Here is a 26,438-nt window from a genome sequence, read left to right on the forward strand (position 1 = left end):
CTTCTTTTAATTTACTTATTTTACTTTCAATCGCTGCGGAAACTCTGCCCAAAAGCGCTGGCCCGTTTCTCTAGTCAGAACTGATAGAGAGAAGGGGCTGCAGATTAGTGCAGAAAAAACGGGTCCGTAAATGCGGGTGAAATACTGGTGACACCGGACCCATATTTACGGGCACGGGTCCGTAAATACTGGTGGAATATGGGTCAAATACTTGTGACCAAAGACCCGTATTTACGCCAGTATTTACGGGAGGAAAAAAATACGTTCGTGTGAATGAGGTCTAATACGTTCGTGTGAATGAGGTCTACGGCTGGTAAAGATTTTGAGGCAGCAAGGAATAATTGGAGGTTTCAGCTCTGAAGCATTTAGAATTGTGAATGTAGCCTTGGGCTATGATAAAGGCTGTCACTCAAGACTAGTGTACGATAAGTGATACAATGTGTTTACAAAGCTATTAACCCCTTAATGAGCAGCCTATTTAAAACCTTAATGACTTTATTTTTTAAGTTTTTCCATCATCGCATTCCAAGAGCTATAACTTTTTTATTTTTGCGTCGACATAGCTGTATAAGGTCTTGTTTTTTGCGGGACAAGTTGTATTTTTTAATAGCACCATTTTGAGGTACATATTATTTATTGATTAACTTTTATTAACTTTTTTTTGGGGGGGAATAGAAAAAAAACCTGAAATTTCGCCACTCCTTTTTGCGTCCTAAATCTACGCCGTTTACCGTGTGGTATAAATAACACAATAACTTTATTCAGCGGGTTGTTATGATTGCAACGATACCAAATTTGTATAGATTTTGTATGTTTTACTACTTTTACACAGTAAAAACGCTTTTTTTTTTTCAAAATTATTTGTTTTTGTTTCTCCATATTTGAAGAGCCATAACTTTTTTAATGTTCTGCCGATGCAGTTTTATGAGGGCTTTTATTTTTCAGAACGACTTGTAGTTTTTATTGGTACCATTTTGAAGTAGATGCGACTTATTGATCACTTTTTATCACTTTTTTAAAGTCAGGATTCACAGAAAACAGCAATTTTTTTGTTTTTTATTTTATTTTTTACGGCGTTCACTGTGCGGGTTAAATAATGTAATAGTTTTATAGTTGGGGTTGTTACGGACACGGCGATACCAAATATGTGTAACTTTTTTCCTTTATTTTGTTTTTTTAATAGTAAATCAGTTTGTAAGGGAAAAAAGTGGGTTTTTCATTTTTTTTCACATTTATTTTTTTACTTTATTAAACTTTTTTTTTACTTTTTTACTAGTACCACTAGGGGACTTCAATATGCGATTCTCCGATCGCTTTTATAATACACTGCAAAACTCCGGCATGACCTAGCAGGCATTTACTACGGGCAGACCTGAGGTCCTTTATTAGACCCCCAGCTGCCATCGGAGACACAGACACTCGGCAATCTTATCACCGAGTGTCGGCGGGATGAGAAGGAGCTCCCTCCAAAACCACTCAGATGCAGCGCTCGTTATTGAGCGCCGCATCTGAGTGGCTAAACGGATGAGATCGATACTGATATTGATCTCACACTTTCGAGCAGGGACGCCCCCAGCTCTCAGCTACCTCTGGCACCTGAGAGCAGGGAGATTTAACGGCTCCCTGTTCTGTTTATTTATTCTGATGCAGCGCCGTGAAAAGGCTATTGCATCGGAATAAAGCCCGTTAGTAGCCACCGTAAAAAGGCGTATTGGCGGTCAGTAACGGTTTAAACAATGTAGAGTATGTGTATATATATATATATATATACATATACATATTGTTTAATGTTTAGCTTATTTTCTTATAACTAAGAAAGTGTAGTGATATTCCCTATAGGTGCCACCAAATGACATACGTTAGTTGATACCTTCTAGCCCTTTGAGTTACCACAAAACAGCTGTAGGGTAAGTTCACACGTAGTGTAGAAACTGCAGATTTTCCGCAACTAATTTTGCAGAAAATCCGCAGCATAATACAGTTGCAGCAGAGTGGATGAGAAAAGCTGCGATTCTGCCGCAAAACTTGCAACTCAGAAAAATATAAAAATCTTAAACTGACCTAGAATTCTGAGCTTCTTCATCCAAGCCAGCCTTCTGGGATGACGTTTCATCCCATGTGACCGCTGCAGCCAATCACAGGCTGAAGCGGTCACATGGGCTGAAACATCATTCTAGGAGGCCGGCCTACAGGACGGCAGAGGGTACCATGGCTATGTAAGTATGAAACTTTTGGGGTTTTTTTTGTGCAGTTTTCCACAACAGACATTCCAGCTGAAAAACTGCACCACATTTTGGTGCAGTTTTTCGTCTGGAAATCCCTGCGGCCGCCAGGACGGACAGACTGTGTACTTTTACACAGCTTATCCACCCCGTGTGAACATAGCCATAAGCTGTCAATTTTTATTTCCAGTGGGGTAGGTCACTTTAATATACTATGATATGCAACATATTCCGGATGAAGCTTTGAAGCAAATAGTTGGTGATTTAATCTTTGAAACTGATGCTCAAATGGCCCAGAGCAGAGATGACTATGAAATCAATCCAAAAATGTAAATGTTAAAAGGGACCATGGACAGAATTTTACCCACTGAAAGTAAACAATGAATGTTCCTACTGACTAACAACAAGCAGAGATATTGAAAACCGTGAATAATTCATCATTTCCATATTGTGCAGCTGAAAGGGAAATAGTTGCCCTTTACCAGACCGATTGACTAGAAGTCCTTTCACCTTGATACAAACTTTGCCAAACAACTTGAAACACAATTAAGGAAATATATTCAGTTTGGTTCTACAAAAAGTGTTTGCTGTGACAGAAAACAAGCTATCTATGAATAGCTCAGAATAGCATTAGGAAAAAGAGAACGTGTAATATTTCACAAAGATTTTAGCACCTGTCATTTTGTAAGTACAGTTTCTGTCATTTGACAAGTGTAAGATAAGGTGGTGCTATCATCGTTCTATTTATACTGTGGTTTATATACACTGTACAAAACACAATGACTCAGTAATGTATTACAGGCCCTAAGGATTGTAGCTGCGCTATTTTGTCCAGCAAATATGACGGAATCTGCAACGGAGGCACCGACACAGGAGTGTACACAGCCGAAGTCTATGTTCACACCTCCGTTACTTTGTTTCCGTCAGGCTACAGTTGTTTTTTCACAGTCCGAATAGAGTAGCACGCTGCAGTATTGTAGCCAGGAAAAAAATTGATACCTGATGGAAACATGAGTGATCAGTCAATGGAGAAAAATACAGATCCATCATAACTGATCATGACAGATCATAACGGATCTGTCATAACCGTCATGACTCCTGTAAAAACGGAAATCATGACGTAAGTGGGGACGGCGCCTAAATCTGTCTGTATGCACTGATGTGCGAAAGTATTTCCGCCCTTCTAGATTTCGGCTAGTATTGTACATTTAACAGAAAAGTTTTTGATCTATAATCAAATTGCAATATTGAACGAACGGATCCTGACAAAACACATCACACAGCTTTTAGACAGACTAATATTGTGTAGTGCCGATGCACCAGCTACCGATGTAGCCAAGTTTATCTTGACTCTGATTACTAGCAGCAGCGTGATATCACACAACAAAAGACATTGAAAAGACATTGAAAAGGTCAAGTTAAAGTTTCTTGCCACTGTGTTTAATGCATTGAAGGTCACGATAAAGATGGCTACATCTGTATATTCCATAATCTACCTGCAGAATATACAATTTATAAAATATCACATATGGAATTAGCTACTACTTAGGCATGCTAGGTGAAATATTCTGGTATTACTATATATATGATATATGGTTAATTCTTCACTAAGTTGTGGACAAAATACTGGTCATCAGGCACTTTTTTTAAACATAAAACAGTATTGACACTGCACTTCCTACATGATACATTAAAAAGAATATATAACTGTGCAAAAACAGGCTGACTGACCTTAGTAACAGTTCATTTGTATGCCCAGTATTCCAAAGATCAGTGGTGCTTGTCCATATAGTGAGATCTTTTGACAACTGTGCATGTTTACCAGTGTTTTGACTGCAACATAGTAAAGATAATGGTTGGAGTAAATATTTTTAAAGGTATATAGAAGCGCGATACTGTATATACCACAAATTGACTACTACTAGTGTAGTGGAAGAATTAGGCCACGTTCAGACGTGCCAGAATTTTTCCGCTGCAAATGTTGATGCAGATTCGCAGCAATTACGCAATGAATCTGCAGCAATATTTGCATATTTGACAGGTAATTCCGACGTTGCAGATATCACAGCGGACTTGCCGCAGATAACAATTCTTGCATTGCAAAGGCTGAAATCTGGAGTGAAATTCTGCTGCTTCTCCGCAACATAATGAGCATGCTGCGAGGGGAAAAATCTGCACCGCAGCCTAAATTCCGAACAGTTATTTTCCGCAACGTCTGAACTAAGTTTCCTAAAAATGTATAGAAACCAATGTGAAAAACTGCTGCTGCAGAATTCCACTGCGGACTGTCCGCAGCGGAATTCAGCAATTCCGCCACGTGTGAATGTGGCCTTAATGCCTGCATTCCTGGTGGTCTGGGGTTGGGAAGGCATTAATGCCTGCTATCCAGTGGTTTACTTACATCCCCAGGCTTCAGTGATGTCTCTGAAAGAGGCTCTGTCACCAGTTTATAGCTGTCTTATCTCCTACCTAATCTAATAGGCGCTTTAATGTTAGATAAACTGCTGGTTGTTTTTTTTTGTTTTTAAAAAACGTTTATTATTGACCAAGTTATGAACATTTTAAGATTTATGTAAATTTGTTCTTAATGCCCAACTGGGCGTTTTTTTTTTTACGAAAGAGTGAACTGACATCTGTTCAGTCTTCCAGACTTGACCTGCGGGAGGAATTGACGTCACAGCGTGATCTCGTGAGATCACACTGTGCTGTGGATCAAGCTGGGTTGGAATGAAGAGAAGTGTATGACACTGATTGGTCAGCGTCATACACTTTTCTTTACAACGCCCACTTGGTGAAAAGTAAAAAAAAAAAAGCCCAGTTGGGCATTATGAGCAAATTTGCATAAATCTTAAAATGTTCATAACTCAAAAATAAATGTTTTTAAAAAAAAAACACAAAAAAAGTGTTTTCTGCGTGGCTTCGTGATTTTCACGCATATGCCAGCCTTATGATGTTTAGAAAAATAAATGAAGGAAGTGGTTTTATTTTTCCCTTCATTTCTTGATCTACTGTTGCATGAATCACGCGCGACACACGGAAGTGCTTCCGTGTGCTGTGCGTGATTTTTACGCACCCATTGACTTCAATGGGTGCGTGATGCGCGAAAAACGCCCAAGTATAGGACATGTCGTGAGTTTTATGCAGCGGACACACGCTGCGTGAAAATCACGGAATGTCTGAACGGCCTCATTAAATAATTTAGGTCGGTGCGACGCTCGTGATTTTCACGCGCATATCACGGACGTCATACATGTTCGTGTGAATATGGCCTAAAGTTGGAAACTTTGGTGCACGCCTGTTTTCCGCAAAAATTTGCGATTTTTAACAAATTTACTATCATAAATTGCCATAAATTACACCGTGTTCCAAATTATTATGCACATTAACATTTAATTATTCGTTTTTCAATTAAACTCATGGATGGTATTGTGTCTTAGGGCTCTTTGAATCATTGTAATCAATCTCAGACACCTGTGATAATTAGTTGTCCAGGTGTGCCCAATAAAAGGAAAACTACTTAAGAAGGACGTTCCACATTATTAAGCAGGCCACAGGTTTCAAGCAATATGGGAAAGAAAAAGGATCTCTCTGCTGCCGAAAAGCGTGAAATAGTGCAATACCTTGGACAAGGTATGAAAACATTGGATATTTCAAGAAAACTTAAGCGTGATCATAGTAGTGTGAAAAGATTTGTGGCTGATTCAGAGCACAAACTGGTTAGTTCAGATAAAGGCATAATGAGGAAGGTTTCTGCCAGACAAATTAATAGGATTAGGAGAGCAGATGCTAAAATGCCATTGCAAAGCAGCAAACAGGTATTTGAAACCGCTGGTGCCTCGGGAGTCTCGCGAACCTCAAGGTGTAGGATCCTCCAGAGGTTTGCAAGTGTGCATAAAGCTATTATTCGGCAACCCCTAAACAATGCTCACAAGCAGAAACGGTTGAAGTGGGCTCAGAAATACATGAAGAGTGCCGTGCAACCCTGGATGGTCCAGATCGATGGAGTAGTGGATGGTTGGTGAATGGCCACCATGTCCCAACAAGGCTGCGACGTCAGCAAGGAGGTGGCGGAGTCATGTTTTGGGCTGGAATCATGGGGAGAGAGCTGGTAGGCCCCTTTAGGGTCCCTGACAGTGTGAAAATGACCTCTGCAAAGTACGTAGAGTTTATGACTGACCACTTTCTTCCGTGGTACAAAAAGAAGAACCGTGCCTTCCATAGCAAAATTATCTTCATGCATGACAATGCACCATCTCATGCTGCAAAGAATACCTCTGTGTCATTGGCTGCTATGGGCATAAAAGGAGAGAAACTCATGGTGTGGCCCCCATGTTCCCCTGACCTCAACCCTATTAAGAACCTTTGGAGCATCCTCAAGCAAAATATCTGTGAGGGTGGGAGGCAGTTCACATCAAAACAGAAGCTCTGGGAGGTTATTCTGACATCCTGCAAAGATATTCAAGCAGAAACTGTCCAAATACTCACACATTCAATGGATGCAAGAATTGTGAAGGTGATATCAAAGAAGGGGTCCTATGTTAACATGTAACTTGGCCTGTTAAGTTTTTTTTGACTGAAAGAGCTTTTGATTTCTGTAAATATGACCTCCTGATGCTGCAAATTCAACAAATTACCATTTTAGTTCTCTTTACAACCTTTAACCCGTTAGTGACCGGCCCATCGTGTTTCTACGTCGGTCACTAACGGGCCTTATTCCGATGCCATAGACTTTTTACGTCGCGGCATCGGAATAAGTAAACAGAGCAGGGAGCTGTCAAATCTCCCTGCTCTCAGCTGCTATTTATTGTGTCTAATAAAGGCCCCCAGGCTGCCTGGAGTGAATGCCTGCTAGATCATGCCGCATGCATGACCTAGCAGATGCCTGTCCGTGTTAAACGGACAGGCAGTAATACACTGCAATACAAAAGTATTGCAGTGTATTATAAATGCGATTTCAGAATCGCATATTATAGTCCCCTAATGGGACTAGTAAAAAAGTGAAAAAAAAGTTTAATAAAGTTAATTTTAAAAAAAAATTTGAAAAAAAAATGAAAAACCCAGCTTTTCCCCTTAGAAAATGCTTTACTATTAAGAAAACAAAATAAAGTTAAAAAGTTATACATATTTGGTATCGCCGCGTCCGTAACGACCCCGACTATAAATCTATTACATTATTTAACCCGCACGGTGAACGCCGTAAAAAAATAATAAAAAACTATGGAAAAATTGCTGTTTTCTGTGAATACTGACTTTAAAAAAATGTAATAAAAAGTGATCAAAAAGTCGCATCTACTCTCAAATGGTACCAATAAAAACTACAAGTCGTCCTGCAAAAAAAAAGCCCTCATACAACCGCATCGGCGAAAAAATAAAAACGTTACGGCTCTTCAAATATGGAGACACAAAAACAAATAATTTAGAAAAAAAAGCGTTTTTACTGTGTAAAAGTAGTAAAACATACAAAAACTATACAAATTTGGTATCGTTGCAATCGTAACAACCCGCTGAATAAAGTTATTGTGTTATTTATACCACACGGTAAACGGCGTAGATTTAGGACGCAAAAAAGAGTGGCGAAATTTCAGATTTTTTTCTATTCCCCCCCAAAAAAAAGTTAATAAAAGTTAATCAATAAATAATGTGTACCTAAAAATGGTGCTATTAAAAAATACAACTTGTCCCGCAAAAAACAAGACCTTATACAGCTATGTCGACGCAAAAATAAGAAGGTTATAGCTCTTGGAATGTGACGATTGAAAAACGTAAAAAATAGCTTGGTCATTAAGGTCCAAAATAGGCTGGTCATTAAGGGGTTAAAATGTTTTGATCTCTGTTGTGCATAATAATTTGAAACAGTGCATTTTGAGTTTTTTGCTTCTAAAAAAAACCTGTTATCATTAGATTTGTTCAATAAAATTTGCATTATACTCCAACGATTGATGGCTTGAAGATTATACTGACTGTCATTTGCATCGACTATTTAGGAAAGTCAGCGAAAAATAAAATTTGCATAATAATTTGGAACGCGGTGTATAGCGGAAATCTACGCCAGTTCATAGCTGGTGTACATTTGAGTTTGTGGTCCTCTGGACTGCCTAAGATGTGACACATGCATTATTATTTATATATTAATTATTTTTATATACTACAGGATTTGAGTCATTGTGCATCAAGGTTTAGTTCATGTTATGCAATAGTTTAATGTTTCAAAGAGATAACACATTGTTATGTTGTTAGGTTGGAATCAGTTGCACCAAATTACAAATTCAGCTCTGCTAGAAAAGTTAGCTTTGCTCTTAAGGGCACGGCCAGATGTGGAGGAATTGCTCTGAAATTCCGCTGCAGACATTTTCTCCATTGGTTTCCACACCTTTTTAGTTAGGTTCGTGCAGACGTGGCGGAAAACTCAGCTGTGGACCATTTGCTGCGTAATTTGATGTCCGCAGCATACACTGGCTGTTGCGGACTTGTTGCAGAATTTCTCCATTGACTTTAATGGAGATTCAAAATTACGCAATGAAATCCGCAGATGTTACGTGTGTTGCGTTGCGTATTGGTTTTACGAACAGGATATTTCTTCATTCTGGCTGGACCTATGTGTTTCGAGGTCTATAGCCAGACTGAGATGAAATGTTTTAAAAGAGAGCAGGATGTACTCTTCACCTGAATACGCAACGGCTAATCCGCAGAAATTTACTGCACATTTTAGGCAAAGCCGCAACAGGATCTGAAACGCAGATTATGTGCGCCATTGATGCGGACAGTGTCTGCAGAAATACGCCACGTCTGGCCATGCCCTAAAAGTTCCAGTAACTCTTAGCAAGTGACTGTTATATATAGGAGCTAGCAGAACAATGTTTCAAAGCTTTTCTTTCCATATATTTATGTATGTATGTTACTATCTATTATGTGTTTATAGATGCATTCTGGAGTAATGTACCAATATTTTTTACATTTTATTTTTAACCTTTTATAATTAATTTCTTATACAGAGAGATCTCAGAAAATTATGACCTGAAATCAATAGAGGCAAATGTGTTCTCAAACAACCCTCAACTACAAGAAATGTAAGTTATTGAGATATAGCCCAAAATACTGATGTAGCACCAATCTCAATATCGTGATCCTTAAAGGGACATTCAACCTAGAGTATACAGTACTTTATCTATACTTGTTGTAGAGTTGAAAATGCAATCAATTGCTGTTTATAAGCCAATATTTTAGGATGCAGACCGGTTGACGGTAGCACCCTTTAACCCCTTAGTGACCAGCCTATTTCAGGCCCTAATGACCAAGCTTTTTTTATTTCTTTTTTTCGTTTTTCTATAGTCATATTCAAAGCGCTCTAACTCCTTTATTTTTCCTCTGACATAGCTGTATGAGGACTTTGTTTTTTGCAGGATTAGTTGTACTTTTAAATGGCACCATTTTGGGGTACATATCATTTTTTGATTAACTGTTATTAACTTTTTTTGGGAGGGGAATAGGAAAAAACCTGAAATTCCACCATTCTATGCATTATAAATGCGTATCTAAAATGTTACCTTTATTCTATGGGTTTGTATGATTACGGCGATACCATACATGTATAGGTTTTTGTGTTTTATGACTTTTGCACAATAAACACTCTTTTGAACTAAAATTATTTGTGTTTGCATCGTACCTTTCCATAACTTTTTTATTTTTCCATCAATGTAGTGATATGTGGGCTTGTTTTTTGCGGGACAAGACGTAGTTTTCATTGGTCATTTTTGGGGTACATGGGACTTATTGATTAACTTTCTCTACATTTCTTTGTACTGTAATCTTTATTAATAATGTTTATTTAACATTAATTATTTATTTTTTTAGTCCCACTAGGGGACTTTAACATGCGTTCTTTAGATCGCAGATGTAATACTTTGGTTTACTTAGTATACCAAAGCATTATTGCCTGTCAGTGTAAAACGTACTGGCAATCTATTAGGACTTGTCTCTGTCACGGCCTAACAGGCATATAGCCAGGGCTGGGGGCCGAGCACCCACTCCAGCTTGCAATGGAAACCCGTGCAGGATTTAGACTCAGCCGCCTTTTCACGGCGGCTTAGCCTGAGGCCCTTTAGTGAACGCCGTGAAAAGGCGTATTTGGTGGTCACTAGGGGGTTAAATGGGTGAGTGACAGGAAGTTGATTAATATGTCTGCCCCCACGATCATTACTTTATCTCACATATTTTCATGTTGAATGGTCGGCCAAAATATTTATGTATATATGTATGACTGATGTTAGCTGCTCCTTTTACAACCTGCACTTTTGTAAACTTTTTGTTTTAGGCTTAGTGATCCTTTAGGTGATACAGTGACCTAACACAATCCATAGGTTATGAACAGAAGAAATACAGTTTTAAACTATGACTACTCCACTAAAAGACTTTGTTTTATATAAGGTTTGATTAAACAGTATACACTGGTCTAGAAAACGAATCATTTTAACAGGTATTTGATGTAACTGGTCTAAAAGAACCTAAAAAGTCATATAATTGTATTAATGAAGAAAGTTATATGACACAGAGGTCAAGTACTGACAACTTTACAGCTAATTGAAGTCCATTGGGATCTATTAGAATTCTTTTTCAATGATAAATGTTCCTGAGACTCATACAAATGAGAGTTATACATCTTGTATCTTGACGCCAGTCAATGGTATCTTACCCAGAACATTTCCATTAAGACACTAGTTGTCTCAACTGATCGGCTGCAGAAAAAAATAAAATATAGGAACACGTAACCTTGTAGAAGTGCTTCTTGGATTATAATTGCAGTAAGATTGTTTCACAAGATAGTTATACTCTCATACTCCCGATGAATCACGCTTTCACCTAATTTTCTGTAGAGTTTTGCATGAGTCACGCGCACTCCCTTGTCCACAGAACTTAAACACGAGTGGGTTTTCCTCAGACTTATCCCGCGAATAGTCTAAAGTGGAATACCAGAGAGATGTAAAAATGCATGGGAACAAATACATGTCCATAAAACAAGACATCATAGCATACAGTTAGGATTGGCAGCTGGTACAACAGAAGGCATTCAGTCGAGGCAGACAGCAAGATGGTCAGGGACATGCACAGGTTGGCAACAGAAGACTAACACGATACAGAATTAGCCGTTAATCAGGTGGTCAACTACAGAGGAGGTAAAAAATTTTTTACCAAATCCCTATGTAGAAGAGAGGCCACTAACAAATTAAGGGGTTTTGGTGAAATGATCAATACTTAACGGGGTCAAGGTTTCGGCATAACAACACCCTTTAGCACTAGCTCCCTAGAAGAGCCAGCCGCAGATTTGTATATGGTTTGGTGTTTTTTGATCAACTGGATATGCTGAGCACATTGTGCATGCATTGCCTCTCTTCCTGGCTCACTGCATCCTGGGGCTAAAGACCACTGCTGGAATGCAGGACGGTAAGTTTATTACATTAAAAAAAATGGTTTTTTTTTATTATTATAAATAATTCACATGTATATAGGTTTTTGTGTGTTAAAGGCTATGTACACCTTCGAAATATTATTATTTTTTTTTTAATAAAAATGTCTATTAGTGGGATTGGTGCCACTTTCAATACTTTTTATTAAAAAATATTTTTACTTTTGAAGATACAGCTGCTTTGTATCCTGTATACAGAGCAGCTGTATCTAGTGCTGAAATCTATATTCGTCAGGTCAGCAGAACTGACGGGTTTAGTGTCAGCGGGTCAGACAAGTAGGACTGAGCTATTACCGATCACATCTAAGTTCATAACTTAGATGTGATCGATTACAGGTGGATCCTTCATGTTAGAGACATGCAGGACCTGCTGACACTGGACCCGTCAGTCCTGTGGACTTAAGGGATTCAGGTCTTAGCGTACGATACAGCTGCTCTGTATATAGGAAACAAAGCAGCTGTATCTTAAAAAGTAAAAATAAAACCCCTCACAAAACCCCTTCTAAGGCTGAAATAGGAAATTACATAGTAGGCATTTAGAAGTGAAACTTGCTGTCTATATTTGAAGGTTTTTTTTGAGAAAGCAAATTGATTGCCTATCTGTAGGATAGGCAATCAAAGTGTGATTTATGGGGTCTGACCCCGATCTGCCTATCCAAAGGTCTGATCCCTTCAAAGTCTTTCCAGGTACAGCGGTCCGTCCATACATGCAGATCTGCATTGTATGGGGCTGAGCTGCAGTTGTTAGTGAGGGCTCCTAAGGTCCATATATCCCGGATATCCTAAGTGTAGGTCATAAATGTGTATTCCTAGAAAAACCTTTAATCTAATCTAACTGCTTGAATTATTGACACATTTGAAGATGGGATAGAGCTAAGTTACATCTCAATGTCTCTTCTTTTCTTTTTAGAAGAATTGAAAAAGCAAACAGTCTTGAATATATTGACCGAGATGCTTTCTGGAATCTCCCAATGCTCAAGTATCTGTAAGAGAACTTTATGTGTGATCTACTAATTCTTATTAACTTATAACAGACACAAATTAAATATTTGCAACGATAACAAATGATTAATAGCTGCAAAGAAACTGAGGACAAATGAAAGAAAATCCTTTCTTATAATAACAGTATTGAAAGTTCAAACACTGGGGACATTACAGATAATGGCCATGGCATTTGGAATGAATTTAAATGAATGTAATCCCATCCTCATCTCAACATGGCTTCTCACTTCTTTATCTCCCCATGTTAAATCATTATAATTACATTGATGCTTTCACCATGCTTATTGACCTTATTCTCTATGGACCCTCTGCTCTCGAGTCAGTTCTGAGTATTGGCTTATAGACCCTTTGACCTGCTCTGTCTTTCTTCTGAATGTTTTGAATGATATTAAACGCAGTGTATAAGGAAAATTAAAAACTTTTTTCAGTCTTGGTAAATATTCTATTATTATTGTCCTGTGCTATTAAAGGGAACCTGTCCCGTCAGACATGCAGTCTGATCCATGGGCAGCTGGAAAAGAAATAGGATAACCAATTATTTATTTATTTATTTAAATCCCTGCTAACTCTTTGATTAAGAGTCCAGTGGGCGGTCCTACTGAATTCTGTATTCAAACTAGACCGTGCTTTGTTTTTTTTAATAATTCAGATTAACTCCTTTAATATCTAAGCTATTTTTCGTTTTATTCACGGCCACATTTCTAAGAATCATAACTTATATTACGTTTTTGCATGGCTGCATTTCAAGAGTCGTAACTTTTTTATGCCTCTTGAAATGTGGCTTGTTTTTTGTGGGACAAGGTGTAGTTTTCATTAGTACTATTTTCGGGTACATGGGACTTATTGATTAACTTTTATTTGATATTTTTTGAGAGGGAATGGAAAAGGAATTTAGCTGTCGTTTTTTTTTTTGTACACCGATCAACCTGCAGTTGTGTTAACATAATGTGTTAACATAATTATGTTAACATAATTAACATAATGTGTTAACATAATTTTTCGAGTCGTTATGCAGCAATACCATATATGTGTATATTTTTTCCTCTTTTACTAAATAAAATCACTTTTATGAAAAAAAAGGCTTTTATTTTATTTTTACTGTTATATTTCATTTTTGAATTATTTTTTTTAGTCCCACTTTTATTTTATTTTTACTATTATATTTCATTTTTGAATTATTTTTTTTAATCCCACTAGGGGACATCACAATGTGATCTTCTGATCGCAGATATAATGCTTTGGTACATTTAGTATACCAAAGCATTTTTGCCTGTCAGTGTAAAAGAGGTTTAATAAACTGTTACTGATTGCAGACCTGGGGGCCTTTATTAGACTCCCGGCTGCCATGGAAACCCATTGGTTCCCCAAAATTGCGACGTGGGTGTGCCAATGGGGTGAAAGAGGGAGCATATTGACCGTGGCATTTAAGGGTTTAAACTGCCGGTATCAGAGTTCTCTCCAATTCTTGCAGTTGCGGCCGGAGCCTGGCTGTGCTTAACAGCCGTGCTCCTGCTGCTGATCTCGTGGGTACATTGGCAGTACCCATGAGATATGAGTGATGAATATATTCGTCACGATGCGGGAACTAGCACCCGCTTGTGACGGATATGCTCGTCGTTAAGGGGTTAATATAACAATATTCATGTACTCATTTATGTCATATATGGGAAAAGAGAGCAAATAAAGCTATGAGCCTGACTCATATTGCATCTCAAATCTTCAGACTCTGAAATATCAGTGAGCGTCTCCATTAACTGCAATCGAATATGAGGTTAACAGCAAAAAAATGCTTTAGTATTCATATTTTGCATATGATATGTTACATATTTGGGCTTTTAGATCCTGTTTTACATACAACTGTACTGTCAAAATCATAGAGAGCTCCCATTGTCAGTGAGTCACAGACTAAAGGAAATTCACTGCTGTCTCATTCTGCATTCGTAACATATTTGCCGGTAAATCATATGCTAATAAAGCTTACTGGCAGGCAGGTATAAATGAAGATGTCTTGTCGGAATGTTTGCAGACAGCAGCATCCCATATACAGACAAATATTGTCATACAACATTGGCTTATTCATTGTATACATCAGCAAAAATAGCAACACGTTTTACATCCCTGGCATACTGCAATTAGAAAGATATCTCTTGGCATCTGCTGTATCATGCACACATTTCCTTGTGGACTCTGTCAGTGTCTATAATAAATATTTTCTTGAGGTACAGATGTAGCCCAACATTGCCTCTAGCCAAGTTTAATCTGGGCACAAGCTAAAACATATACTCATTTCTTGGAGCGGTGTCAACAGACTTTATTGTAGAATATTTGAAAAATAAAATATTGCCACAAGTGAGGATCTTAAAATGTAAGCAGCACCCAATAAACATAGTTGTATTCCCAAGAGAGGCCTCAGGAGAGATAAAGGAGGGCCCGGTGGCTCAGTGGTTAGTATTACTGCCATGTGTCGCTGGAACGTAAGTTTGAACCACCGTGTTTGGCGCATCTTCTGACTGTCTGGAGAACCATACAGAATTGGCGAGCACCACTCCTAAAGCATAAATGTTGGGGTGCAAAACTAGCATCAGCGTCACCCCTGAGGAAGCTGACTTTTGTATCAGAGATACGCGTGGGGTTTTAGTTGTGGAGGTGCTGTGACCAGACATTATTCATTATTCACTCTCCTTTATGTATTGATTATTTTTGGTGTTGCTCTAGATCTATTCTGATATATACGTTCCCACTCTGTTGGGGTAGACTTATTGTCTTTTTTGTATTGCTCATTTTATATGATGTGATTTTTACATATACTTTGTGATATGTATTTATGCACTTTGTGATATACTTTCATGTGAGCACTTAGCACTTTAGATTGTACATAGGGAACATTTCATGTTACATATTGTTGCTCTACACCTTTATTTATTGTAGAGGGTATTGGTTATTTCTACCTTTTGTCTTGTCTTATCCAATATTTTGGGCCACCACCACAAGAGGGTCACATTATTTCCTATGACCCTCATATGAGTAATTTTCCCCTCTTTTTTATTTGTGTTGTAATACTTACTGTTTGTGGGTGTATGTATCATTATTTGTGTACTATAATAAGGTGTTCATTTTTTCTGCATTTTGACCCATTGTGGGTGTGCATACCTTTTCTTACGTAGTCTTCTGACTGCCTGGTCTAAGTTTACATTGTCTAAATCTTTGATAGCATTAGTAAATCTGCCCCAATGTATTTAAAATAGCTCTTGTGTGTTAACCAATGGACACCTTTGCCATTAGATTTAGCTACGCCATTCTCTATAGATACCAAAGTCTAGTTAACGCTGTATGATCATCACCTATTCCGAGTTCCATTTAAGAAGTTTAAAGATCAATACTCTATAAAACAAAATACTATAGGAAGAAGTTATTAAGACTGGCTTTTCAAACGCCAGTTTTAAACTGAGCTGAACTGCGTTGGCATGAAATCCGTAAAGAATTTTTAGAAGCCATGAATAAAATGTACGCATCTTTGCCTGTCCGCGCAGCAGAAAATCAAATCTATGCCTGCTGTGAGAAGATGTAGATTTGGGCTATAATTTACACCAATTTCTGGTGTAAAATATAGTAAATATGTCGGTCTGCAGGAAGCCATGCCAGTTCCACTAAACCCTGCCCACTTTATTTGGCTACTTTTGAAAGGGCGAGAAAAGCGTAAAATTGCAAATGGTCACTAATTAGTGCACAAATATGTGGTGCGCCATAAAGTTCAACCTTTCTCAATCAATCACAAGTTATTCATTGCTTGATTAATTATAAACCTCAATGCCATTTGTCAGTAAATAATCATCTAGCCTTTTATAAATGCTGACATAGTATCTGCCATTACTACCTCCTGGGGTCGGGTATTCCATAGCTTGACCACTCTAAATGTAAAGAACCCTTTCCTATATTGATGTTTGAAACGTCTTTCCTCCACACGCAATGAATGCCCCCTGGTCCTTTGTAAAGTCCTTAAATAAATAAAATATGTGCTAGTTCTTTGTACTGACCACACATATACTAACACATGTTAATAAGATCACCTCTAAGGCATCTTTTTTTCAAAGCTGAACAAGCATAATTTTTCTTGCCTTTTATTGAGAGACCTCCTATCCCATTGAATAATTTAGTCACCTGCCTTTGAACCCTCTGAAACTCTACTATATCTATTTTTTTTACAATGTGGAGCCTAAAACTGAATCCCATATTCAAGATGTGGCCTTACAAGGGATTTAAAGGACAGGTGCCACGAAAAAAATAAATTTTATATAAATTTGCTTTTAGTGTGTTATTAAAATAAATTTTATTTATTTGTGTTTTTGTGTTTTACTTTTTTCTTTTTTCTTACTTTTACTTCCCTATGGGGGCTGCCATTTTTTTTTCCATCTCTGTATGTGTCGATTAACGACACATACAGAGATGGAATACGGCACATACATCCCCATAGAGAATGCGAACAGGAGCCGTTCCATTCACTATGGTGTACGCCGTCTGTGTAGGAACGGCGCATGCACCTCTCCCACACAGTCCAAAAGGAAGGTCTTCGACCGAGCGACATCCGGCGCCATTTTCATGTGGACCGGAAGCCGTGGCCGGACAGTAAGATGACTACTTCCGGTCGCGGCTTCCGGACATATGTTCAGAAGCAAGGACTAGGAGCAGAGGGAGCGGCGGCAGCAGCGGCGGCAGGAGCAGGTAAGTTATGTTTGTGTATATTCGTGTTTTACTGTGTGATTACCAATGTATGCAAGCCTACTACACTGTGCATTCGCTCAAAAAACGGCGACACACAGTGTAGAAGGTTTGAACATTCAACCCCCTCCTTTCTCCTGGCACTAGCCAGGATAAAGGAGGGGGATTAATTGAGCACACTAGAGCGAGTGTGTCTTCTCCAATTTTGCAGCATAAAGCAATGAGGTTGCTTTATCACATGCCAATGCTGCAATTTTGGGAAATGCTCCCTCTAGTGACCAGCACATGGAAATGTTATAAATTAGAATCTAATTTATAATATTTCCTGACGTGTGAAAAAATTAAAAAAATTAGAACAATGTGTAATCATGTATATACTAACTGTTTTAACAAAAAAAAAAATTCTAGCGACACATAATACTATTACTGCGTCCTTCAGTGCATTACTTTAAATCTATAAACATTAAAAATCCCCTGCCATGTTTTTGCCCATGCTGCCAGCTTATCTAGGTCTTTCTGTAATATTTTACAATCAAGCTTTTCCTTTTAATAAATGACTACAGTTTCTGTAAAGATGAGGCAGTTACCTATCTAAGGCAACGCAGAAGAGGAGCAGGCAGCATTGCACGAAGTATGGTATACTGGATACTATCATTATTGCATTTTAATCATTGTTATTGTTTGCTCATAACAGAATACTTGCTCCCAATAATTTCAGTAGTAAATTCTGTGCCAGAGGTCTCAGGATGAAAAATATTAATAATAAAAAACATAAAATTCAAGGCACACAATCCACAGGCCGTTACTGTACACAGGGAAGCAGATTCTTCCCAGTATAAGCTGCAAGTACTTTCCAAAAATAGTAGACAAACCGAGCCAACTTGGCTCAAGGGTAACAAGTAATTATTAAATCAGATTAATGTTCTTGGTTTTCAACGTGACAGTGCTAGGAATTTAAACCACTTTGCATTTCTTGTTAATAACAGAAGACATTTAAGGATGAGCAGAAATATTAGCAAAGTGCATTGTCAGTAGATATGGTCTGTGAGCTACCACCTACTTAGATACATGTATATAATATAGAGAAAGAATAAATGGTAGATTAGCTATATGGATCTGCTGCAGAATCAACATTTTTAGTCAATATCAATCTCTTGCCCACTACCTACCTGCGTTGGTTCCCAGAGTTATGGCTCATGCACATTACCATATTACAGCTCCATGCATGAGCCATACACTGAATGGTCACTTTATAGAGAGACCTGTCTAGTAGCTTGTTTGCCCTCATTTGGCGTTAAGAACCGCAGCAATTCTTCCTGGCAATGTTTCCACTAGGCGTTGAAATCGTACTGCAGGAATATTGGCACATGCGGACAGAATAGATTTTCCCAGTTATTGCTAAAGTGTCCTTCTGCCATAGGGAAAAGAGATGCCATGAAGGGATGAACTTGGTCAGCCACATTGCTTAGGTAAGCCCAACTGTTTATATGTCCATCCACAGGTATCAGAGGACCCAGGGTGTGCCAAAAAAACATTCCCCACACCATTACTCCACCTCCACCAGCCTGAACTGTTGACAACTGACAGGAAGGGTTCATAGATTCATGCTGCTTGCACCAAATTTTGACACTCCCATCAGCATGGTGCAACAGAAATCTGACCAGGCAATGTTTTTCCACTGGTCAGTGATCCAATTTTTGCACTTTTTTGTCCACTGGAGTTTTGCCTTTCTATTTCCCTTAGACAACAATGACACCGGAACTGGTTGTCTGCTGTTCGTCGACAAGTTGTTAAGGTCCACATGATCACCCTTTGCTGGATGTTTTTTCTCGATAACACCATTCTTTGTATAATCCTGACACTATGGCATGAGAAAACCCCACAAGGTTAGCAGTTTTTTAAATAATAGCTAGTTTAGCACCGATGACCGTGCATTAGATTGCACACTGAAACTGAGCCGTAGCTCATGAATATCGGGCACTACAGTACATAGGCCCCCAGCTGCTATGGCAACCCATTCCCCTCTGTCAAACCTTAGTTGCCGCAATCTGTATTGACAGTAGAATCTAAGGGATTAAACTGCCAGGATCAGAGTTATATTCGATCCTGGCAGTTGCGGCAGGAGCCCAGCTGCCTATAACAGTTGTGCTCCTGCCGCTGATCTCATTCGTACAGTGAGATTCCAAGAGATCCCAATAATGGATATATCCCTCCAAGAGTAGGAACTAGCACCCGCTCGTGATGGATATATCTGTCATGGGTCGTTTAGCGGTTATATAATGTGTTAACTGTATTATATACGTTGTTATTATTGTGGCAATAACATGTACAGTGAAGGAAATAAGTATTTGATCCCTTGCTGATTTTGTAAGTGTGCCCACTGTCAAAGACATGAACAGTCTAGAATTTTTAGGCTAGGTTAATTTTACCAGTGAGAGATAGATTATATTTTAAAAAAAAACAGAAAATCACATTGTCAAAATTATATATATTTATTTGCATTATGCACAGCGAAATAAGTATTTGATCCCTTTGGCAAACAAGACTTAATACTTGGTGGCAAAACCCTTGTTGGCAAGCACAGCAGTCAGACATTTTTTGTAGTTGATGATGAGGTTTGCACACATGTTAGATGGAATTTTGGCCCACTCCTCTTTGCAGATCATCTGTAAATCATTAAGATTTCAGGGCTGTCGCTTGGCAACTCGGATCTTCAGCTCCCTCCATAAGTTTTCGATGGGATTAAGGTCTGGAGACTGGCTAGGCCACTCCATGACCTTAATGTGCTTCTTTTTGAGCCACTCCTTTGTTGCCTTGGCTGTATGTTTCGGGTCATTGTCATGCTGGAAGACCCAGCCACGAGCCATTTTTAATGTCCTGGTGGAGGGAAGGAGGTTGTCACTCAGGATTTGACGGTACATGGCTCCATCCATTCTCCCATTGATGCAGTGAAGTAGTCCTGTGCCCTTAGCAGAGAAACACCCCCAAAACATAATGTTTCCACCTCCATGCTTCACAGTGGGGACGGTGTTCTTTGGGTCATAGGCAGCATTTCTCTTCCTCCAAACACGGCGAGTTGAGTTGATGCCAAAGAGCTCAATTTTAGTCTCATCTGACCACAGCACCTTCTCCCAATCACTCTCAGAATCATCCAGATGTTCATTTGCAAACTTCAGATGGGCCTGTACATGTGCTTTCTTGAGCAGGGGGACCTTGCGGGCACTGCAGGATTTTAATCCATTACGGCGTAATGTGTTACCAATGGTTTTCTTGGTGACTGTGGTCCCAGCTGCCTTGAGATCATTAACAAGTTCCCCCCGTGTAGTTTTCGGCTGAGCTCTCACCTTCCTCAGGATCAAGTATACCCCACGAGGTGAGATTTTGCATGGAGCCCCAGATCGATGTCGATTCACAGTCATTTTGTATGTCTTCCATTTTCTTACTATTGCACCAACAGTTGTCTCCTTCTCATCCAGCGTCTTACTTATGGTTTTGTAGCCCATTCCAGCCTTGTGCAGGTCTATGATCTTGTCCCTGACATCCTTAGAAAGCTCTTTGGTCTTGCCCATGTTGTAGAGGTTAGAGTCAGACTGATTAATTGAGTCTGTGGACAGGAGTCTTTTATACAGGTGACCATGTAAGACAGCTGTCTTTAATGCAGGCACCAAGTTGATTTGGAGCGTGTAACTGGTCTGGAGGAGGCTGAACTCTTAATGGTTGGTAGGGGATCAAATACTTATTTCTCTGTGCACAATGCAAATAAATATATATAATTTTGACTATGTGATTTTCTTTTTTTTTTTTTATATAATCTATCTCTCACTGGTAAAATTAACTTAGCCTAAAAATTCTAGACTGTTCATGTCTTTGACAGTGGGCAGACTTACAAAATCAGCAAGGGATCAAATACTTATTTCCTTCACTGTATGTGGTGTAGCTTTTTTTTAATGGAAAAATCTTTTTGGGTTTTGAAATATTTTTTTTAGAAGCTTTATTAAATGTTTTTTTAGTATTTTTTAAGTGCCACTAGAGGATTTCACGTCGGGGTGCATTCCATGCACATGCTGCAAAAACAACCCTATTCACATGTAAAGACCAGATTTTTAGTCAATATTTCATGTGAATACTTGAACTGTTTTTTTTTTACAAAGTCAGTGGGACATATTTTGTAATAGAATTTTATTTTGGGATGTCTTCCTTGAGAGGTTTCTATCCTTACAAGTACTTTTTAAATATATTTCTATGATCATCCAATATTCCAGAAAATGTGGTAATTCAGCAGCTATTAGATCTGTTACTGACAAATAAAAGTTGTTTTACTATATATAATAAAATATGTAGTGTTATGCGTAAAGGAGTTTTGCATATTCCGACAACTGATGACCTATCCACCTTATAGGTCATCAGTATATGATTGGTGCGGGTCCGACACCTGGACCCCACACCGATCAGCTGCTGCAACTTGCCTTCAGGCATCGGACGATATTGTCGAACTCCGGTCAAAGAATAGCGGCCAAACTGCAGTACTCCAGCTCTGCTCCTATTCAAGTGAATAGGAGCGGAGCTGCAGTTCTACCAAACGACTACTATGCAGTGGTCAGAGCCATCTGCTTCCGGCTCCAACTACTGCATACCGTTCAAAATGTCCGTTCCGGATCAGCTGATCGGTGCAGAGTTCGGATGTCGGACTCGCACCAATCATATACTGATGACCTATCCGGTGGAACGTGGAAAACCCCTTTAAGATAAGATAGGTCATCAATATCAGATCAGTAGGAGTCCAACTCCCAGCATCCCCATTGATCATCTGATTATAGCGCAGCGGCACACTGGTGAGCGCCGCGGCCTCTTCATTGCTTACCAGACATAGCTTCGAAAATATATATTATATCCGTTCCTGGTTCTGCAGCGCTTTGCACATCAGTTTCATTCAAGTGATTGGGACTGAGCTGCAGTACCATGCACAGCCACTGCCAAATGTGTAGTGCTGTGCCTGGTAAGCAATGAAGGGACCACAGCATTCACTCTAGACGTGAGGCCTCTTCAATCAGCTGATCAGTGGGGAGTGCCACTACTAATCTGATATTGATTACCTATACTAAGGATAGGTCATCATTGTCAATTTCCTGTAAAACCCCTTTAAACCCAATCATCATTAGTGTTCTATTGTATCAATAAACAATTATAAAAATGACCTGAGTTTTTCTTTAATCAAACTACAACACTCATTTTTAGTTCCCATGAGCACAAGAAATATACATTTTCCTGGAGCCTCCATTATTTTGTGTACCCCACCACCACATCCCCACCTCGATCTGTTTTAAACTTCAATCCTGGTTGGTCTCCTTTACTTCAAAGTGTTGGCTGTGGTATTATTTGGGCACTTTATGTTTTTACTGTATTGCACTATTATGTTGACATTATATGGACACTATTATACTTTTATTCTACACTGTACGGTGGTATTGTAGGGCACTATTATTTGGGTACTATGATGACAATACTATTCATGCTTCAATTTCATTCTCAACTGGCATGAAAAATGGCTGCATCTCTATGAACACCAATACCTTTCCCTGACAGACACTGGAGCTGTTGAAATGTCAGACGTTCAAACCAATAAAAAAAAAACACAGACATTTATTCCGACTATTAAGCTACTGACAGATACCCTTTGCCTGTATTTTATAAAAGCCGCATTTTTATAATGGATAAATTCTAGTGTTTTACGTTTAATAGTTCTGTGCCGCCAGAATTTAAACTACACGCTGACTGCAGAAGGCTTAATTGTTTCTTAAGAAGCAATGTAAAAAAAACACAAGCCACAAGCAGTCTCTGCTTTTTAGTCCTTAAATAATTCACACAGAGCGCACATTTCTAAAACTAATGCAAACATATTATCATGTTGGAAATACAAAGTACAAAGTATATATTCTCATAATGCTGTCATGCGGGGAATTATTTAGTGGATAGCATTGTGAATTTAACAGCCGTCCTACGGATACTGTAATTATAACACCTGGGGTATTTCAGAATCCAAATTTTAATTCTCTTATTATGGAAGAGAATATAGGGCATTTCATTAACAGCTTTTCTGCATGTATCTCCTATAATGAAGTATGTCCAGTTACCCTATAATTCTTAATCATTGTAATATATAACGTAATATATTCCAGGTTGAATTCTTACTTATTAAGCTAAGGGTTGCGACTAATCATTTGAAACGTAATTTTCAATTGTATCCCTTGCTTTAGGTTGATATACAACACTGGGATTCATTCAATTCCGGCTGTTTCCAGGATACAGTCCCTCGAAATAGTATTTCTGTAAGTTTTTAGCACCTTAAATAAATATTTTATAACTTTGGAAATCCGAGTGTTGCATGGCACTATCTTAATGAGGCGTGTTGCCTAACAAAAAAACAAAACAGATGATATTTAGAATTTACATCAAGTAATAACAGATAGATTCATGGATGAAGAGAGTGGGACTTTATGAAAAGAATTGTGAATAAAAAGTAACAAGGTTAGTCAAGAAATATGGAACACAGCAAGACCACCTTAAATCCATGGTTTCCATATCTTGCCCTGATGAAAGCTAATAAACCAGAAACGTGCGTATGTAAAGTGGAATGAATCGTTTTATAATTATAAAGCTGTATCTGTGCTATTAACCAGCATTCTGCATCCAGAATGAGAAAAACATTTTTCGTTGTTTGGCTATGTGTAAAAATGACTAGCAGTGAACCTATAGGAAGGTTATACATACAATCCCTAATGATAGATTTATTTTTTATTATTGGAGTTATTTATATAATCCATTATATAATCCAGCAAGAATTGATTATTGGGATTAAACAGAAAAAATAGCAGAATATAGATGATAGATAGACAGATGATAGATGATAGATAGATAGATAGATAGATAGATAGATAGATAGATAGATAGATAGATAGATAGATAGATAGATAGATAGATAGATAGATAGATAGATAGATAGATAGATAGATAGATAGATAGATAGATAGATAGATAGATAGATATTCCACTTTTAAATAGCATTTTTCAAATGTTCAAAAGATGTTGAATAATGTATCAGTGCGGTCCATAAATTGGGAACTCTACCGATTATTAGAATACAGGTCCCCCCAGAGCTCCTGTAAGGGAAATGCGCTTTTGTTTTTTATCTAGAGTTCTTAAGGGCATGGCCAGACGTGGCGGAATTGCTCTAGAATTCCGCTGCGGACACTCCGCAGCGGAAATCCGCAGCGGACCCGTTTCTCCATTGCCTTCCACAGCTTTTTAGTAGGGTTCGTTTGCACGTTGCGGACAATTCCGCTGTGGAGCATAGGCTGCGGTGCGGAATTTGGTGTCCGCAGCATACAATGGTTGTTGCGGACATGTGGCGGACTGGTTGCGGACTCATTGCGGAAATTCTCCATTGACTTCAATGGAGATTCAAAATTCCGCAATGAAGTCCGCAGATGTAATGTAGATGTTATGTGTGCTGCGGAGCGTATTGGTTTTTTAACATGACATTTCTTCATTCTGGCTGGACCTATGTGTATTTCTAGGTCTACAGCCAGACTGAGGAAGTCAATGGGGCTCCCGTAATTACGGGTGACTACGTGTGTGCACCCATAATTACGGGTGACTATGTGTGTGCACCCATAATTACGGGTGACTACGTGTGTGCACCCGTAATTACGGGAGCGGTTCTAGGCGACGTCAGTAAATAGTCACTGTCCAGGGTGCTGAAAGAGTTAAGCGATCGGCAGTCACTGTTTCTGCACCCTGGACAGTGACTACCGATCACAATATACATCAACCTGCAAAAAAAATAGAAGTTCATACTTACCGAGAACTCCCTGCTTCTTCCTCCAGTCTGGCTTCCCAGGATGACGCTTCAGTCTAAGTGACGGATGCAGCCAATTACAGGCTGTAGCGGTCACATGGACTGCCGCGTCATCCAGGGAGGTCGGGCTGGATGCCGAAAGAGGGACGCGTCACCAAGGCAACGGCCGGTAAGTATGAAATTCTTTTACTTTCACTAGGGAAAGTGCTGTCCCTTCTCTCTATCCTGCACTGATAGAGAGAAGGGAAGTACTTTCACCGCAATACGCAGCGGCTAGTCCGCATCAATTTAATGCCCATTTTGGGCAGATCCACAATAGAATCTGCAACGCAGATTCTGTGCGGCATTGATGCGGACAGTTGCGGAAGAATTCCGCCACGTGTGGGCATGCCCTAAGTCTCCATGCTCTGTTGATGGGGGGCTCATTTATTTTAGTGATTAGTTGAGGTCCGAGCTCATAGACTTACCTTACTGATATCATCTTTGGATTTGCCTCTAGCAATGGATTACATGTTTAGAGATATTGATAGCAGTTCATTGTAATAATGGAGCTCACTGTATATTTGGTGCAATGTTTATGCACTTTATTATTATACCTGAACTGTAACATTTTCCTTGCAGAGATATACAAGACAATATTAATATAAAGAAAATAGAAAAAAATACATTTGCTGGACTCAGCCAGGAAAGCATCAGGTTGTAAGTATGTCTATATGTCAGAACCAAGACATGATATAACTTTAACCCCTTAAAGGAGGCAGACAATTTTCATTTTTTTTCAGTTTTGTTTTTTTCCTCCCTGCATTCCAAGAGCCATTAGTTTCTTATTTTTCCGACGACATAGGTGTTTATGAGCTTGTTGTTTGCGGGACAAGTTGTATTTTTTAACGGCACCTTGTAATGTACTGAGAAACTTTTAGAAAATGAAATTGTGGGGTTGAATGGAAAGAAAAATGCAGCAATTCATCTATTGTTTTATAAGCTTTGATTTTATAGTGTTACCCGCACGGTAAACATGACATGTGAACTTTAGTCTGTGGGTCAGTACGATTACGGCGATAACAAATTTATATATTTATATATTTTTTGTAATGTTTTTTTTCTATTTTTACAAAATTAGGCCACTGCAGCGATCACCTAGGGCGGAGGGTCATTTGGGTGACAGAGTGCCCCCCTCTCTCTA

The 26,438-nt window shown here is 38.8% G+C and overlaps 1 protein-coding gene across 4 annotated transcripts in view; it reads left to right on the forward strand.

Annotated features, from left to right (window-relative positions):
• The window catches only part of FSHR (follicle stimulating hormone receptor), a 136,809-nt gene that overhangs the window by 80,092 nt on the left and 30,279 nt on the right, over positions 1–26,438 (forward strand). For 2 of the 4 annotated variants that reach the window (XM_075863187.1, XM_075863188.1), the window contains 2 exons: positions 23,655–23,726; positions 25,877–25,954. In XM_075863187.1, the coding sequence (XP_075719302.1) occupies positions 23,655–23,726; positions 25,877–25,954 (150 nt within the window). Of the gene's footprint in view, positions 1–9,214; positions 9,290–12,592; positions 12,668–23,654; positions 23,727–25,876; positions 25,955–26,438 lie in introns of all 4 variants that reach the window. The other 2 variants (XM_075863185.1, XM_075863186.1) reach the window with 2 other exon arrangements.

Source organism: Rhinoderma darwinii, chromosome 4 (genome assembly GCF_050947455.1).
Source record: "Rhinoderma darwinii isolate aRhiDar2 chromosome 4, aRhiDar2.hap1, whole genome shotgun sequence".
Classification (NCBI taxonomy): Eukaryota; Metazoa; Chordata; class Amphibia; order Anura; family Rhinodermatidae; genus Rhinoderma; species Rhinoderma darwinii.